At 46.6% G+C, this 18,785-nt stretch overlaps 1 protein-coding gene across 1 annotated transcript in view; it reads left to right on the top strand.

Annotated features, from left to right (window-relative positions):
- The window catches only part of PTPRF (protein tyrosine phosphatase receptor type F), a 953,410-nt gene that overhangs the window by 189,437 nt on the left and 745,188 nt on the right, over positions 1-18,785 (top strand). The window contains exon 6 of the mRNA XM_033915537.1: positions 3,266-3,407. Coding sequence (XP_033771428.1) covers positions 3,266-3,407 — 142 coding nt within the window. The remainder of the gene's footprint in view (positions 1-3,265; positions 3,408-18,785) is intronic.

Raw genomic sequence — 18,785 nt, 5'->3', positions numbered from 1 at the left:
CGACTCCAGTAGATGGAACCTAAGCACACTACTGGGCAGGGCTCTGTGTTTCTGGCCCAGAAATATCTAAGAAAAAGGACCATTTAAATCAATTTATGGAGTATGTATGGGGGCAGATTGGCTGGACCACTCGGGTCTTTATCTGATGTCATTTATTATGTTACTATGTTTGTCTTATCTTCTACATTTGTCAAATTCTGGGCTCAAATCCAACTCTGTTTGCTTTCACCTGGCAGCTATCTCGGCTTTCCATACCTTTATGGATAGTAAACCAGTTTCATATCATCCACTGGTCTCTCGTTTTATCAAAGGTATTACTAATCTTCGTCCTCCAGTACGAGATCCTCCACCAGCAATGGACCTGAACTTAGTTCTGTATATTTTAATGCATGACCCTTTCGAACCATTGGGATCTGCTTCGCTTACATTCCTCACTTGGAAATCTGTTTTTCTTACAGCCTTAACTTCAGCTTGAAGAGTTAGTGAACTTCAAGCTCTAGTTACGTATTATCTGTATCTCCAATTCTTTCCTAATAGAGTGCAATTACGAACTCATCCCAAATTTCTTCCTAAAGTTGTCACAGATTTTCATCTCAACCAGATTATCACTTTGCCTTCATTTTTTCCTCCTCATTCCTCTTCAGCAGAGCAAGCACTACATACCTTGGACTTCAGGAGAGCATTATTTTTCTATCTCAAGGCAACTGCTCCCTTATGTCACGCAAATCAACTTTTCATTTCCTACTCCACAATAACTGATCTCTAGCGCTGTTAATAACTAGCTTCTAACTTTTGTTAATTCTACTTAATTTGTAACATCTCTTAACCATTGTAAACCGCATAGAACTTCACGGTCCTGCGGTATATAAACTGTTGTTGTTGTTATTGTTATTATTATAACCCAGCTGCTCAAGGAAGACCAGTTTCAAAGTGAGCTCTGTCATCTTGGATAGCAAAGTGCATTAATTTTTGCTACACAAGAGCGCAACTTCAGTTGCCTGGTATTATTGGAGCTCATAAAGTCAGAGCAACAGCTTCTTTAAGAGTCATCTTGAAGTCCATTCCTATTTAAGATATTTGCAAAGCTGCAACTTGGTCCTCTGTACACACCTTTACAAAGCACTACTGTCTGGATCAGTTTTGCTCAAGATGTGCGATTTGTCCAATCAGTCTTAAGGAACCTGTTTGCACTGTAATTTTCTTTTCCACCACCCAGGTCTTAATTTCAGTTTGAGACTCACCTGCACGTGTGCCTGCATATCCCCTGTTTGTCTACGGAGAAAGCAAAGTTGCTTATCCCTAACAGGTGTTCTCCATAGACAGCAGGGGAATGCAGCCACACTTGCCTGCCCTCCTTCCCTCATCTTGCATTTCTTTCAGTGCTAGAGACAAAACTGACAGGTTGAAGGGAGGGACTGTGAGTGTAGGGATTTTAAAAAGCTTACCTAGCTAGGGGAGAGCTCTGGCAAATAGGCTCAGTCGGCAGACTTCACCTGCAAGTATGGCTGCAGGTAAGCAACTTTGCTTTATATGCTGTCATTTACCATGCTCCTATGCATTTTTCCGGTTCCTTTATGGCTCACAATGGGGGGTGAGAAGGGGGAAGGGGGGAAGGGGGGGGACCTACACATATACAAATAGCTGAAGTGGAATTTGAACTTTGTCCCCCTGATTTTCAATTCACCTACTCTTTTGCATGAATATCTGTGTGGTCATTTTATAAGATGGATTTTCTTTGCTGCCCTTGTTTTTCTCATTTATAACGTCAACATTTCAGTTTGTATAATGGATGTTCATTCTTTGTTTACAGTATATAGATGGCCATCTGTCATGTATTTTAGAACATGCTGTTCTATATAATGCATTTGAAAAAAAAAATGATACAGAACTTTTTTTTTCTGCATAACTCTGTCAAACTTGACCAGTTTAAATAAAATTTGGGATTTATCATTCTGAATAAATTTGAAATAAGCCTCTCATTCATGAAACGGCTCCAATTTACATGTTTTCATTAATAACCATTTTTCTTTTCAAATATAGAACACACAATTTTCTAAAATTAGTTTTTCCATCTTGTAGAGGCATAAAGTCTAAAATAATTTTCTCTTCATTGTTTTCATATCAAGACAGCAGTGTCTTGGAATACCTTAATTGATCAGGTGATTATGATAAACTATGTTGCATTTTGTAAAAGTATTAAGATGATTTTATTTGTAAAGTACATAATTACTAATTAATCATAATCTTAAGGTTGAGAATTTTCTATGATCACTATGGTATCTTGGTTAATATTTAATCCATTTTATTCAAAAGTGTGCTATTAGCAATTTAATTATAAGATTAAGGTTTTTTAATTCTCAGTTTTGTTGCTGGCTCTTGTTCTGTGTACTCTCTCTGACCAAGATTTGGTATAGGTGGAATATAAACTGTGAGTAATGTAATGTAACGACTTCACTATCTGGTTCTTCAACTGTTACAATGTTTGCTTCAGTGTGGACAGATCTGGCCCTGCCCTTCCTGATTAATTTAATCCATTTCTTTCAGTTTCTTCAAAACATATTCTGTGCTTACCCCGTTCCATCTCTTTTCTGGAAACTGTTGCACTAGCCTCTGAGAGACACAACTTTCTCTAGATATAAATTTTTAATAAGGATCAGATCCTCCTGACTGAAAACTATGACAACTGTTTAAAGTAAAATAGCATCTGCATATATCGCTTATTACTTATGCCTCCACAGGGATCTTAAGCAGTTTACCTTATACTTATGGTGCTCAGGTTCTCCAAGTATCTTCCTTATCTGTCCTGGCAGACTCACAATCTAACTATGGTACTTGGGGCATTGGAGGGTTAAGTGACTTGCTCAGGGTCACAAGGAGCAGCACTGGGATTGAACCTGCAGCTCTCACCACTAGGCCTCATGTGGCTGGCATGATTGCAGGCATATTTCAAAATTATTCAGTATGATATATTCCACATTATATTGAAATTAGTCAAGTTTTGACAGTTATACAAAAAACAAGCTTTGTATCATTTTGGGGTTTAAAAAAAGAATATGGTATAGAATGAAAACTTTTGGTAGTGGGTAGAGTGAGGAATAACTTATTTAGGAAATCATTCCTCATACAGAGTATGATGAATATGTGAAACAGCCACAAATGGAAGGTGCTGGAGACAGTAAACGTATTATAAGAACACCTCATATAAGCATGGAAGGTCTTTATTTTTAAACATAATGAAGATTTGTCAATGTTCCTCTCTGCCTAGGTGATTGAATTTGATGATGGTTCAGGATCTGTGCTCAGAATTCAGCCTCTTCGGGTCCATCGGGATGAAGCCATCTATGAATGCACAGCAACCAACAGCATTGGAGAGATTAACAGCAATGCCAAATTAACAGTGTTAGAAGGTATGGGAAGTTCATTTTCATACTGTGTTCCTAATTGGAATATGTATGTAATAGTGTTTAACTGCAAGTTTTGTGTCAGTTGAGAAAAAATAATTCTTGTACAATAACCTCTGGAAGCTTCACAAATGGGTTATCAATCACTTTCAGCCTTGAGCTGCAGGGACTCAAAATCAAACACCAGCCTCTCCCTCTAGAGGTCATGTCTGGCACTTACCCCTGGAAGCTCAGTCTAGTTCCTGCAGCCTTGCTGCAGGGGTCTTACTTCTTATGCTCATGATTACTTTTCATTTTCTAGTCACTTAATTAGTTTTTGGCACAGGTCTTACCCTTGTGCTGTGGATTCACCCTGCCGGTGGGACATGCTTTGGCGGGAGATTGCAGACTTTTATATTTAGATTGTCTGCTTCTGGGGGGGTGGTCTGTTAGTGAAACTGCAGTAAGCCCCCTGGATGGCCTGCAGGACAGCTTGGGACTCTGGGATCAGGAGCTAACTCACCCTGGGTTCGACCGTTATGGGGAAGAGTGCAGGCCGCGCAGTTCCGTGGAGGTGCAACCGGCATCGGGACTGGACTGCGTACCTTCCCTATTTGTTCTGGAGGTCCAAATAGTCACTGACTGGGCAAGTGAGACAGTCAGAAGAGGTGAAAAAGCCAGTTTTCCCAGCTTCCTGAAGTAATAGATCTCCATGCTTGCTTTTTTTAGCTTTCCTCAGATCTACACCTATTGAGGAAATTTGCAAGGCTGCTACTTGGTCCTCGGTTCATACTTTCACTTCTCACTATTGTCTGGATGTTTTCTCCAGACGGGATGGCCATTTTGGCCAGACAGTATTACAAAATTTATTCTCCTAAATTGCCAACACTCCCACCATCCCATTCTGGTTAGTTTGGAAGTCACCCATATGTGAGAATACCTGCCTGCTTGTCCTGGGATAAATCACAGTTACTTACCGTAACAGGTGTTATCCAGGGACAGCAGTCAGCTATTCTCACAACCCACCCACCTCCCCTGGTTTGCTTTTCTGCTAGCTATCTGAACTGAGGAGACGCCTTACGCTGGGCGGAAAGTCACTCGCGCATGCGCGGCGCGGTCGACTCGAAACTTCTAGTTTCTACAAGCAAGTCTGCTTGCAAGGCTTCCGTATCCGGGCTCCATCGATGACGTCACCCATATGTGAGAATAATTGCCTGCTGTCCCTGGATAACACCTGTTACGGTAAGTAACTGTGCTTTAAGGTGAATGTAAGATGTGTGTTATTGAGCCTTAGTCCTACTTAGTCTATTCAGCTGCTGTTGAAAAAATAAATCTACCAGAAATATATTGTAATTTGAAGAAAACAGGAGAAACCTAATCTACTTGACTGAAAACTATTAAAGCGATGCACTATATACATTGTGAAAATGTGGCACCCTCCCCCCCTCAAAAAAAAAGACAGGACTGAATACTGGGGAGAGTCAAACAGCTTTTAGCCTGATATAAATTCAAAACAGCACTTAGCTTGGAAAAACAAGCTTTTAAATGCCAAGTTTGATGTAACAAAAGAATACTGTAATTGTAGGCAGTTCTCAGCTAAAGAAATGAAGGATAAAAGCTTCAGTTCAGTAAAAATAACTTAGATGCAAAGCTGGTAGGGAGGGTTCACTGCAGGTATCTTAGAAAAGGTCTTTATCCGTAGTATTCACAACTACAATTTGCACAGATCAACCCCAAAATAATGAGCGACCAGAATGAAGATGATTTTTTAAAGTCTGTGGCCTTAGTTGATTTGATGTGTATGTCATTCTGCAACAAATGACCACTTTGTCTATAATTCTAGCTTTGGTAACATTAATGATATATGGGGAGAGAGAATATGATTGTTTAAGAATCTATCATAGCCTCTCAAAAATGAAACAATTAAAGATAACTTCAAATTCATTTTCTGTAAGAAAATTACGGTACTTTTTTCCCTTTTATTATTCCACGTTATGGTCTCTTATTCTCTTGCCAAGGACTGAAATAAATGATCTGAAGGGTACATCAAACATTTCTTTGGGAAATCTATTAAGTTTCTTAGGCCTTTATTAAAAAAAAAATGTAGAAATAAAAAACCATTATCTAACCACCCTCCCCCCTTTACAAAATCGAGAAAACGTTTTTTAACACAGGCCAGCATGCTGAATGCTCCGCTCCCAACACTGATAGAGCGTCGGCCTGCATTAAAAAAACGCTTCTGCCGTTTTGTTAAAAAAAAAAAGGGGGGGAGGGTAAATTAGGTACCTGTCTGTCTATAGTGTAGTGTAACTGCTCTGCTTTTCTAACTTTGCCCCTCCCCCCTTGCATATCTCTTACCTGTATATTAGAAGGGATAGTCTTATGAAACAGACTCATTCTGCTTTCGTTCATACTACTGTCAAGGTTAATTTTACATTGCCAGACACGAAAGTAGCTCTAAGGTTTAATGTGCAGTTGAGATTATAGCACAGAAATTACTAGCTAGATTTGTTGGGGAGTTTTTGAGTGAATTGTTGTGGTGGTCATATAAGTCCACTCTTCAAGGTAATATGTAGAAATAAAACAAAAACATAAAGGCAAAAAATAATACAGTTACAGTGGTTTTTCCTTCCCGGGACATTGGTCTTAAGTCCAGAATCCCCGGGTTGTCCAGGGATCATACACGGTATTGGACTATACAGAGTACAAACTAGAGTACACTCACTAGAGTACAGACGCTGGAACGCTCTAACACAAACGCTGTGAATCCATATAAGTTATTTGTTGTTCCCTGAGGAAGGTGGTGTAGTCTCCGAAACATGGATCCTTGTCGGGACTTAACCTATATTGTATGTGAAGGACTTGTTTTTACATTTTGAAATTTTAACTTCAATAAAGCATATGTAACTTAAGGTTGGTTTAAGACATCTCCTAAGCCTCTTCCCTTTGATGTTCTATTCGACTACGAGGCCTGGGACCTTCTTTCCTTTTTTTAAAGACACTCAGGACCTCAAACAACTCTTTGACTCTGCCACCTCCATGAAAACTGTCATAACCGCTTCCTTTGTGACCAGAGCTTGACATTCTGAGCTTCACCGTGATTTAGATACTGTAGTGCTCCAAGATCTCCCCTTTTTGATTTCAGGCATGGATTAATAGTCTGATACCTTGTATGATGTTTTCCAAGTTAAGAATAAGCTCTTGGCATACTCTTATTTTGGCATTTAGGATGTTGTAGATCTGGCAATGGTCTGGTGACTCATCCTCTAAGGCGACCCTTAGTAAATTACCATTTAGAGGGCAGTTACTGTCTGAAAAAAATCTTTTTTATCAATTCCTGAACATGACTTTTGAAAGTCAAATTCGAATCCACCACAACTCCTAAATAATTTACCTCATCAGAGAGCTGTACAAACCATAGTTTCCTGCACCTGTGGCCTCCAGTCTAACATCATTTTTGCTTTTTTGAATATTTAGTTTCAGTCTACTAGTCTACTTCATGGCTTGTGTCCAGGACTGTAAAGCCAAGTCCTTGCCTGATAAGGCCCTGGTCCTCTTGAAGCCTGGGGCATTCTAGCTTTCGTTCCTCCAGACTTTCTTGTCAGTACTAAAGAGGCTTTTATCCCAGGACAAGCAGGCAGCATATTCTCACATGTGGGTGATGTCATCCACGGAGCCCCGATGCGGACAGCTTTTCAAGCAAACTTGATTGAAGATTTCAAGTTTGCTAGTGCTGCACCACGCATGTGTGTGCCTTCCTGATCCACTAGAGGGCGCATCCCCTCCTTATGGTCTTCAGTTCTTAGTTTTCCGCGGAGCCAGAAAGCCCTGTCTCTCTTCTCTGCGTTCTTATAAGTGCCTTTCTAGCACCGCGGCTTCTTTATTTTGTTAGGGAGTCGCTGTGCGTTTGTTGATTGATCGTGTATTTCTTTGTTTCAAAAAAAAAAAAAAAAAAAAAAAAGGACTTTTTATTGTGTTTCTGCTGGTTCCACCGGCAGGCCCTTCTTGGGCCTCAGCCATGCGGCTAGGCCTCATTTGGCTGCAGCTGTATTTTCTTCTTCCCTGGCCTCTCTCTGGGCTCACCTCGTGTGAGCAGGATGGCCAGGACCATTTTTCCTTCGTTGGAATCGGACTGAGTAGCTTCGATCTTTCTTTCTGTTCTTCTAGCTGCGTTACCTCGGTAATGCCACCGGCTGAGTCTCAGCATTCCAGGCATCGAGTGCAGTCGTGCCCGCCTCTACGAGACCTTCGAAGCATGCCTCCTTTCATGGGAATACTCATCTCGAGGTTGCCCTTTATGGAGCGCACTGCTGCACCTTTATTACCAGTTTCATTGGTACGGTGCCGACTTCTGAAGCTCGAGGTGCCTCGACGTCGACTGGAGCTTCGTGCCTCGATGTCGACTGAGGCTTCGTGCCTCGACGTCGACTGGGGCTTCGTGCTCGACGTCGACTGGGGCTTCGTGCCTCGACGTCGACTGGGGCTTCGTGCCTCGACGTCGACTGGGGTTTCGTGCCTCGACGTCGACTGGGGCTTCGTGCCTCGACGTCGACTGGGGCTTCGTGCCTCGACGTCGACTGGGGCTTCGTGCCTCGACGTCGACTGGGGCTTCGTGCCTCGACGTCGACTGGGGCTTCGTGCCTCGACGTCGACTGGGGCTTCGTGCCTCGACGTCCACTGGGGCTTCGTGCCTCGACGTCCACTGAGGCTTCGTGCCTCGACGTCCACTGAGGCTTCGTGCCTCGACGTCCACTGAGGCTTCGTGCCTCGACGTCCACTGAGGCTTCGTGCCTCGACGTCCACTGAGGCTTCGTGCCTCGACGTCCACTGAGGCTTCGTGCCTCGACGTCCACTGAGGCTTCGTGCCTCGACGTCCACTGAGGCTTCGTGCCTCGACGTCCACTGAGGCTTCGTGCCTCGACGTCCACTGAGGCTTCGTGCCTCGACGTCCACTGAGGCTTTGTGCCTCGTCGACTGAGGCTTGGTGCCTCGATGTCGACTGGGGCTTCGTGCCTCGACGTCCACTGAGGCTTCGTGCCTCGACGTCCACTGAGGCTTCGTGCCTCGATGTCGACTGGGGCTTGGTGCCTCGACGTCGACTGGGGCTTCGTGCCTCGACGTCGACTGGGGCTTCGTGCCTCGACGTCCACTAAGGCTTTGTGCCTCGACCTCGACTGGGGTTTTGTGCCTCGACGTTGACTCCGGCTTTGTGCCTCGACGTCATTTGAGGCTTTGTGCCTCGACGTCGTTTGAGGCTTTGTGCCTCGACGTCGACTGGGGCTTTGTGCCTCGACGTCATTTGAGGCTTTGTGCCTCGACGTCGTTTGAGGCTTTGTGCCTCGACGTCGTTTGAGGCTTTGTGCCTCGACGTCGACTGGGGCTTTGTGCCTCGACGTCGACTGGGGCTTTGTGCCTCGACGTCGACTGCGGCTTGGTGCCTCACCGCCGCCTGAGGCCCTGTGCCTCGACGTAGGAGGCGGCTTGGTGCCTTGACGTCGTCTAAGGCTTTGTGCTTCGACTTTCTGCCTCGATGTCGACTGGGGCTTGGTGTCTCGATGTCGACTGAGGCTGGGTGTCTCGACGTCGACGGATGCTTTGTACCTTCGACGTCGGCTGCGGCCGTGTGCTCCGCGTCACTTGACGCTTGTGCTTCGGCGGCGCCTGAGGCTTGTGCCTCGACGTCGACTGAGGCTGGGGGCCTCATTGTCGGCTGGAGATCTGTGCCTCGTTGTTGCCGAGGCTTCGTGTCTCGCCGTCGACTGGAGCTTTGTGACTTGACGTCGCTTGGGGCTTTGCCCTTTGGTTGGCGGTGGCCTTGTGTCTCGATGTCGACTGTGGCTTGGTGCCGCAACGTCGCTGGGGGCTTTATATCTCGGCAGCGGCTGAGGCTTTGGGCCTTGGCGTCGACTGTGGGTTTGCGCCCCGTTATCGACGGGGGCTTAGTGTCTCGACGTCGTCTGGGGCTCTGTGCATCGGCGTCTCCGGCTCCTGTTCGAAAGGGTTCCCCGCTTTCTCTTCGGTTCATTCCGGGCAGCCGTGACGGAATCTTGTAGTATGGAGTTTGGTTGCCTGGAGGAGACTCTCTCCCTGCTCCGGCTCTATTGCTCCTGCCATGCGTTATCTCGCTTGGCGCAGAGTGTGGCTGAGGATCCGAACCTCCAGGATCGTCTTGCCACTTTTACTTGCGTGAGTTCTGCACTTCTTGAGGCCTCTCTTGCGGTGGCCACTGACCACCTCTCAGAACGCGACTGGTCCTTCACCTATCGGGACGCCTTCAACTGAATCCCGTCTGCCTTGGTGGTTTGGACTCCTTCTCCGGAGGGGCCCTCTGGATACCTTTCTTGTGTTCTCGGCCTCCCTCGCAGCAGCCGCAATAGCTGCAGCAGCGCCGGGTTATAGTCCAGTCGCCGGCTTTGGCAACTCCTGGCCGTCTTTTTGACTATTCTCGCATAGCCTCCGGGCTGCTCTCTTTCTGGGATTCCTCCCCTCCCTTCGGGAGGGGTGTCTCCGTGTCTACGCGCTGGGAGTATAACCTCGCTTCTGTCGGTTGGGCATTCCCATCCTCCCATCTGCGTCTGGTCCAGGCCCTTCGTGACCTGCACTAGTTCTAGTCCGGGAGTGGTTCAGACTCTGCCCGCCCCAGTCTCGGGAGTCCGTCGGGGCGGACCTGGACCCAGTTTGTCTGCGCTCCTTCTTGTCTCGGCCTCAGGGGTGGCCCTTGTTTGTTTATGTCGGAAGGTGGCCCCTCTGTCCTTGGTCCGCCCCCGGTCTTTTCTGCTTCGGCAGGCCGCCTGTCTGCGCTTGAGTCAGCTGGTGTCTCCGCAGTCTTCGGCCTCGGCCGAGCTGATGTTGATCCTTTTGGGATCATGGGTCTCCACGGTTCATGTCCCGATGTTCGTCTGGTTTCATCTTCGTGTTCCCCGCTGGACCCGAGCATCTCAGTGGTGGCAGGATCGGGATCCCGCTTCCAAGCACATTGTGGTGCCTCCCTCCTTGACACGCTTGTTTCGTTGGTGTGCCACCTCTTCGTATCCCTGCATCAGAAGGTTCTGCCGATGGACTCCTCGGCATAGGCTTAGGGGTGCACCTCGACGGCCTTCGGACTCAGGGTCTTTGGTCGGGTGCGGGCTGTCGTAGCCGCATCAATCTGCTGGAGCTCCGGGCCATTTATAATGCCGGGGTGGATTTTCGTTATTGGTTGCAAGATTGCGGGGTCCTGGTGCATCCCGACATCCCGGTGGCGATGTATTCTATGACCAAGCCAGGGTGTACAGGTTCCCTGTTACTTTGCAGGGGAGCCCTTCGTCATTGGCAGGGGGCGTTACACCACTACTTATTTCTTTGGGCGGTGTATTTCCGGGGCAAGCAGCATTGTCTGGTGGACACGTTGAGTCGCCCTTCTCGGCCGCATGAATGGTCGCTCCATTCTCAGACTCTGCGGCATGTGGTTGTTCGGTGGGGAACCCCACAGGTAGTTCTGTTCGCTTCGCCCCTTACTCACTGGTTGCCTCGATATTGCTCGAGGATGTTCTCCCGGGTTCGCATCGAGGTGGATGCTTTCCTTCTCGATTGGATGGGCAGGTTCCTCTATGCGTTCCCTCCCTTTACTCTGATTCTCAGATCTTTGATGCACCTCCTGTCGAGCTGCGCCACCATGATCTTGCTGGCTTCTCTGTGGCCCTGACAGCTGTGGTTCTCCCTGTTCCTTCAGCGTGTCAGGGAGCCTCTGCTTCTACCTATGTTCCCTTCTCTGCTGTCTCAGTGTTGAGGTTTCTGTTGCCTCCCAATCTGCAGTCTCTACACTTATCAGCTTGGTTCCTCGCAACGTGCCTCCCTCCTTCTGTTTCTCTCAGTCGGTGGGGATATTCTCGAGGCTTCTCGTATGGGCTCCACTCGGCAATGCTTTTCCCAGAAATGCTCCTGATTTGCTGCGTGGTGTGCTGAGCACTGCATTGATCCACTCTCTGCCTCCTTCCCTTCAGTGCTGGATTTTCTGTTCCACTTGTCTCGGTCTGGTCTCAAATCGACATCTATCCGAGTCCACCTCTGTGCGATTGCTGCCTTTCCTTGGCCGCTGGATGGGAAGCTGCTCTCCGTCCATCCGACGGTTTCCCGCTTTCTGAAGGGTCTCTTCAATGTTCATCCTCCGCTCAAGCCCCCTCCGGTGGTTTGGGATCTTAGGATGGTCCTGGCTCAATTGGTGAAACCTCCGTTTGAACCCATTGATAACGCTCTTTTGATCTGTTTCACCTGGCGGGTGGTATTCCTGGTTGGTCTCACGTCTGTTCGTAGAGTCCGTGAGCTGCAACCTCTGGTTGCGGACCTGTCTTCTGCTGTATTTTATCAGGACGCAGTGGTCCTGCGTACTCATTACAAGTTCTTGCCCAAGAAGGTTTCAGACTTTCATCTCAATCGTTCCATTGTTCTTCTGGTCTTTTTTCCGAAGCCCCACTCTCATCCTGGCGTGGTGGCGCTTCATACGATTGACTGTAAGAGGGCGTTGGCTTTTTATCTTCAACGCACTCAGTCTCATCGGACGGTTCCTCAATTGTTTTTGTCCTTCGACCCTACTCGGGTGGGACGCCCTGTTTCCCAGCGCACCTCGTCCAACTGGTTGGCTGCTGGTTTGCTACGCTCAGGCTGGTCTCGCGCTGCATGGTCGAGTCCCGGGACATAGAGTCCGAGCGATGGCGGCTTCTGTAGCTTTACTCAGGTCAACGCCTATCGAGGAGATTTGCAAGGCTGCCACTTGGTCTTCGGTTCATTCTTTCACTTCCCACTACTGTCTGGATACTCTGTCCAGGAGCGACGGCCGGTTTGGCCAGTCGGTTTTGCATAATCTGTTTTCTTGAATTGCCAACTTCCCTCCGTCCCTTTTTGGTTAGCTTGGAGGTCACCCACATGTGAGAATATGCTGCCTGCTTGTCCTGGGATAAAGCACAGTTACTTACCGTAACAGGTGCTATCCAGGGACAGCAGGCAGATATTCTCACAACCCGCCCGCCTCCCCAAGGTTCGCTTCTTTGCTAGCTATCTAAACTGAAGACCATGAGGAGGGGATGCGCCCTCTAGTGGATCAGGAAGGCACACACATGCGTGGTGCAGCACTAGCAAACTTGAAATCTTCAATCAAGTTTGCTTGAAAAGCTGTCCGCATCGGGGCTCCGTGGATGACGTCACCCACATGTGAGAATATCTGCCTGCTGTCCCTGGATAACACCTGTTACGGTAAGTAACTGTGCTTTCAGGTCAGAGATCCTATGAGTCAGCCAAATAGCGGTTTGGTGAGTCCTGGCATCTGCTGTCTATTGGGAGTTGCCCTTTGTCTATCCTTAAAAAGCAGTTCTGACGTCAGGTCCTTGGATGCTTCTCTAGAAATCGGAGGGGAGGCTCATGGCCTTTCTGACACAGTGGTTGGCTATCAGCTATGATCACTGGGTCCTGGATATTCTTTGGAAAGGCTTCAAACTTGAGTTTTATTGGTCCCTGTCAAAGTTCTTTCTAGTCTCCCTGATGGGAGGCCATTAAAGGGGGCCTGGATAGAGGCCACAGTTCAGAGGTTGCTGAATATTGCAGCCATAGAACCTGTCCCAGAGCCTAATTCGGGCTCTTGCAGATACTTGAATATGCTTCATCATGCTAAAGAGAGGCTCCGAACCCTGGCGACCATCCTGGTCCTCAAAAGTGGTCAATGCAGCCCTCAAAGTTCCGTGTATCAGGATGGAGACAGTGTGGTATGTAATCCCCTCAGTGGCTCTGGGGAAATTCTTAGTTTCCTTGGACTTGATGGAGGCATATCTTCATATCCCCATTTTTCCACACCACAGGAGATACCTGAGGTTCCATATTGTGCAGCGGCATTTCCGGTTTGCGGCCTCACCCTTCAAGTTGGCAATAGCACCTGGAACCTTCACCAAGGTGAGGGGTGGTAGTTGTAGCCCACTTGTGAAAACTCTGAATTCAGGTCCATCCGTACCTCATCAGAGCCCAGACGGAGTCCGATGGGCGTAAGATGGTTTACCAGGTTGTTTAGCTGCTTTAATGCCTGGGCCAGGTGATCAGCTTCTCTTTCGGTGAGCAGAAAATCACCTTGTGACAATATCAGTGGCTCATGTGGCAGGATAAGTCTGAATCCAAAGAATTTAAACATGATGCTCTCAGATTACTTTAGTTCTAAAATAATGAGCTGAATCTTCTGAAGTTGGCAGAATTTCCTGAGGGGCTTGTGTAAAATGAACAGCAGCAAAAATAGAAGAAACTAACCTAAATAACTGTTTAGGTGCAGTAGCTTCAACATTTCATTCTTGCGGCTTTCATGTATTCCCTTATCTAGACGACTGGTTGATCAATTCGATATCAATGCTGGCATTGTAATCTTGAAATAGGGACTTTAGATCATCTTTTGTTTTATTGTCCCTATATTTTAACCTTTTAGAATTCCATCTGGGATCAAGTAAATTGTTTACTGTAAAATCATGTAGCACTTTCTTATGATACAGTATTATTTGGAACAGCTATGAGAAAAAAAAGCCAGTAATCATCATTTAACAATAAATTTTTATTAATCATGACTGGAGTCGCTCTTCAACATATCACCAACAATTGGAAGGATTGCAGTAAACTTAATTTCACCTTTTGGTGGAACTCATTATGTCATATGTTCAAAATGGAAAGATCAATAGCTGTACAAAATGGAAATTATAAGACCTTTTCTAAAATATGGGGGCAATTGACATCTTTTTGTGATGATTAAACACCAGTTATTCTATTGAAATATACACCATGAATAATAGAGAGGGGGAAGGGTTCTTATTTTATTGTGTATACTATTAATAATAATGGGAAGGGGGGGTGGGTTATGGGTTTATATATATACAATTGTTGTTTCTCTTGATAGATTTACAAGTGATGTTTTCAAAAATATGTATGATTTTAATTTGTACACTTGTTGAAAGATTAATAATGAATAAAGATTTACAAAAAAACCCCAAAAACTATCAATTCGATAGTACGTCTTCTAGAGCTTCTTGGATTGGCATTCAATTACCATATTTCACCATGTATAGGCCGCCCCTTTGTATAGGTTGCAGGAAATGCCGATGTAGGTTTTAAAACTTAGATAAGCCACCCCATGTTACTAGCTGCAGCTTATCTAAGAGTTCTAAAACCTACATTGGCCTACACCAGTGTGTCTCAAACTTTTTTGAGCCAGGGCACACTAAAGGTAGTGGCCATGGCTCGAGGCAGCCAGAAGTGCGCGGATGTTGCTATGATAACATCAAGTGTAAGCGTGACATCATCACGTTGACATCCACGCATGCGCAGAGGCCCTTTAGACAGGCCCTGAAATGCCAGTAGGGTGTGCCAGCAGGGAAGTCTAACAAATATCAATTGAGTACCCCCAAACACAGACCTCCCAAACTTCACCCTAAACCCACCCAAGCTCTTCCCCAGATCCCACCCCCTTTACTAATTGTAATGCAATTTTTTCCATTTATTTTTCATATGCACACAATATATACAGCAGATATAAATTCTCAAAACTGACACATTTCAATCACTATATTGAAAATAAAATTATTTTCCCTACCTTTGTTGTCTGGTGACTTTATTTTTCTGTGCTTTTAACTGTTTCCAGGGCCTTATCCATTGACTGTTTTAATCTCCATCTTCACTTTCTGTGTTGCATCCACCTTTGGCATTAACTTAACGTTCAATATTCCCATTTTTCTGCTTTCTTCTCAAAATCTACTTTACCATGTCTTCCCTCCCTATCTCTCTCTCCTTCCCTCCCTATTTCCATAATCTGACATCTTTCTCCTTCCCCCCACCCCAGTGGTCCGACGACATCTCTCTCCCCTTCCCAGTCTGACATCTCTCTCCTCTCCTTCCCATAATCTGGCATCTCTCTTTATTACTACTACTACTATTATTATTTCTACTAGTCTTATAGCCCGTTACATTAACGGGTGCTAGAATATATGTGTGTGTGTCTGTCTTTATTTTTTTTCTCTCTCTGTATTTCTGTCTGTCATTTTTTTTTTTTTTCCCTTGGCTTTCCACTACCACCCCTTGCCTGCTCCCCCTGTCCATTCTCCCTTCCTTTTACCTCCCCTGTTAACGGGTGCTAGAATATATGTGTGTGTGTGTCTGTCTTTTTTTTTTTTTTCTCTCTCCTTAGCCGCTTTCTGTATTTCTGTCTGTCCTTTTTTTTTTTTTTTCCCTTGGCTTTCCACTACCACCCCTTGCCTGCTCCCCCCTGTCCATTCTCCCTTCCTTTTACCTCCCCTATGTCCTCCACCACCCCATCACTGCTCACCTTATCCAGCAGAAGCCCTTCTCCCTTTGTTTTACCTCCCCCTGTCCATCATCACCTCCTTCCTGCTCCCCCTGTCCAGCAGTAGGCCTGTCTTTATTTTTCTGCCCCCCATCCCTGTTCATCAGAACCTCTTCCCCTGTCCATCAACCCCTTTTCTGCCCTCCATTTCCGTGTGTTGCAGCATTTGGGTGGGCCTGAGCCTAAAGTGATTGGGCATGAGACCCCATCCCCTGCCCAGCATCTCTGCTTCCTCTCCCCCCACCCAGGTGACCAGGAATCTTTGAACTCTGTGCCTTCTCACTCATCCATACCTTTGAAAGTCTGCATTTTTGTTTGATTTTGATTTGATTGGAGACATCCGACTGGGGCCACCGCGGCTGACATCCGACTCGGGCCGCAGCGGTCGACTTCCGCCTTGGGGGGGGGGGGTGGAGGAAGAGAGAGAGCGGAGAGGCGGCGACAGCAAAGACATCCGACTCGGGCCGCCGTGGTCGACATCCGCTTTGGGGGGGGGGGGGGGGGGTGGAGGAAGAGAGAGAGCGGAGAGGTGGCGAAGGCAACATGGAGCAGGACAGAGCGTATGCCGCGCATGCGCACTTCCTATGTGTCGCTACAGCTCACGGAAAACCGGCACACACATAGGAAGTGCGCATGTGCGGCCTAGCGTTTTATTATATTAGATAGTGCTACCAGACTCCCCTCATCAAGTTTAATTAAAAGTTTGATTAAATCGCAGTTTCAAAATTTCACAGCGATGTACAGTTAAAAATGAGGGGAGACGGACTGCATTTATTACATTAAGATATGTGCCAAAACATACAAGTACAAAAGGGGAAAAGGTGAAACTACAATTTAATTTAAAGAAAAAAGAGACAGAAAAAGGAAAAACAAGAGGAAGGGGGTCATTTTATTCATTAAAATTAAGATTAAAATAGCCTCGTAGAAAGTTGGAGTTTTGAATGCGTCTTTGTAGAGCCAATACTGTACTTTAATGCTTCCTTAAATTGGTTAAGGATTCTTTCTTCCCTAATATAACCCTTCCCTTCTATTCCCTAGTCTGCTATTTCTCTCTTCCTTTAGTCATCTCTCCCCCCCCCCCAGTGTAACATTTCTCTTTCCCTTCTTACTTTTGGTCCCCTGCAGTCCATTTCCCTTCCCTTCCTCCTTTCTGGCCCCCCCTCCCAGTCCAACATTTCTCCCTCCTTTCCACCAGTCCAACAATTTTTTCTCTCTTTCTCCTACATGCTTCTCCTCTGGTCCTCCTTCCCTCCCCAAACCAACATCTCCATCTCTTTCTCTCTCCCACCATGAGTCCAACTTTTCACTCTCTGCCCTTTCCCCCTTCCCCAGCGTGTAACATTTCTTCTTCCCTTCTTTCTGTTCTCCCCATCCATCTTGCCCTCTCCATGAGCCCAACACTTCCTCCCTCCTGCATGCTTTATCTCTCTGTCCTAGCCTCTTCCCTCGAGTGGCATCCCTCCTTCCCACCCCCTCAACCCGACATGCTCTCTCCCCATGCACCAACTCACCCATCCTCTCCAGTGTGTAGCACCTTTCCTTTCCCTCCCTTTCTGCCAGGTCCAGAAGCACCTCTTCTCCCTTCCTTTTACCTCCCCCCTGTCCAGCAGTACCCCTTCTCCCTTCCTTTCTTCCCTGTCCAGAATGCCTCTCCTCTATCTAGGCTAGCGGCAGCTCACTGTGTGGTTTTAACTTCGGCACACAGCTGCCACTAGCAGTAGTTTTAGCCTGGCAAAGGCCCCAAGGCTGCCTGATGAAAGTGCGGCTAAACTACTGCTAGCGGCAGCTGTGTGCCGAAGTTAAAACCACACAGAGCTTCCACTGCTGGTCTGGGAGTGCAGAGAGAAGTTGGAGGCAGGAGTCCCGGAAGACATGCGTCAGGAGACAGGAGTCCTGGAGACACGCGTCCAAAAGTCAGTCCCGGTAGAAGTCAGCTGACACAAGCACTGGAGCAGCGGCACACTTAAAATCTCAAAAGGCACAGTAGTGTGCCACGGCACACAGTTTGTGATACATTGGCCTACACAATGGAGCGGCCTATACATCATCCTCTCTCTCTTAAATACCTCCCTCGCCGGTAATCCTCCTGGACGGCTGTGCCTGCCTCCTCCAAACACACTAACCAACTGGCGTTCATAGATAAACTTTTGATCCCTTACTCATCATCTACGACCCTCTGATCAAATAATCAAAATTTACTCTCTATACCATCAATACGGGAACTATTTTACAATACTACTCGCAAATCCAACTTTTCAGTTACCGCCCCCTCTCTGTGGATTGCCCTCCCATTAGACCAGGAGTCTCAAAGTCCCTCCTCGAGGGCCGCAATCCAGTCGGGTTTTCAGAATTTCCCCAATGAATATGCATGAGATCTATGTGCATGCACAGTTTTCAATGCATATTCATTGGGGAAATCCTGAAAACCCGACTGGATTATGGCCCTCAAGGAGGGACTTTGGATCCCTGCATTAAGAACATAAGAAACGCCTTCATCGGATCAGACCAAGGTCCATCTAGTCCGGCGATCCGCACATGCGGAGGCTCATTTAGGTGCTCCTTTTTGGAGACCCGGATTTCCCGTATCCCTCAATATGATCTGCAAGAAGGTGTGCATCCAATTTGCATTTGAAACCCAGCACAGTATTTTCTGCCGCCACCTCCTCCGGGAGAGCATTCCAAGCGCCCACCACTCTTTGTGTGAAACAGAAATTCCTGACATTTGTCCTGAACCTGCTGCCATTCAGTTTTAGGCTATGACCTCTTGTCCGCGTCACATCTGAAAATGTCAGTAATGCTGCTTCCTGGTCAATTTGATTAAATCCCTTTAATATTTTAAAAGTCTCTATCAGATCCCCACGCAGTCTTCTCTTTTCATAGAAACTTAGAAACATAGAAAAAAGCAGCAGAAAAGGGCTATAGCCCACCAAGTCTGCCCATTCCAAGTATCCCCTCCCCTGAATTTACTCCCTTAAAGATCCCACGTAAGTATCCCATTTTCTCTTAAAATCCGTCACGCTGCTGGCCTTTATCACCTGGAGTGGGAGTTTGTTCCAATGATCCACTAC

This window comes from Geotrypetes seraphini, chromosome 12, assembly GCF_902459505.1.
Source record: "Geotrypetes seraphini chromosome 12, aGeoSer1.1, whole genome shotgun sequence".
Classification (NCBI taxonomy): domain Eukaryota; kingdom Metazoa; phylum Chordata; class Amphibia; order Gymnophiona; family Dermophiidae; genus Geotrypetes; species Geotrypetes seraphini.
This window is presented reverse-complemented; position numbering and strand designations above follow the sequence as displayed.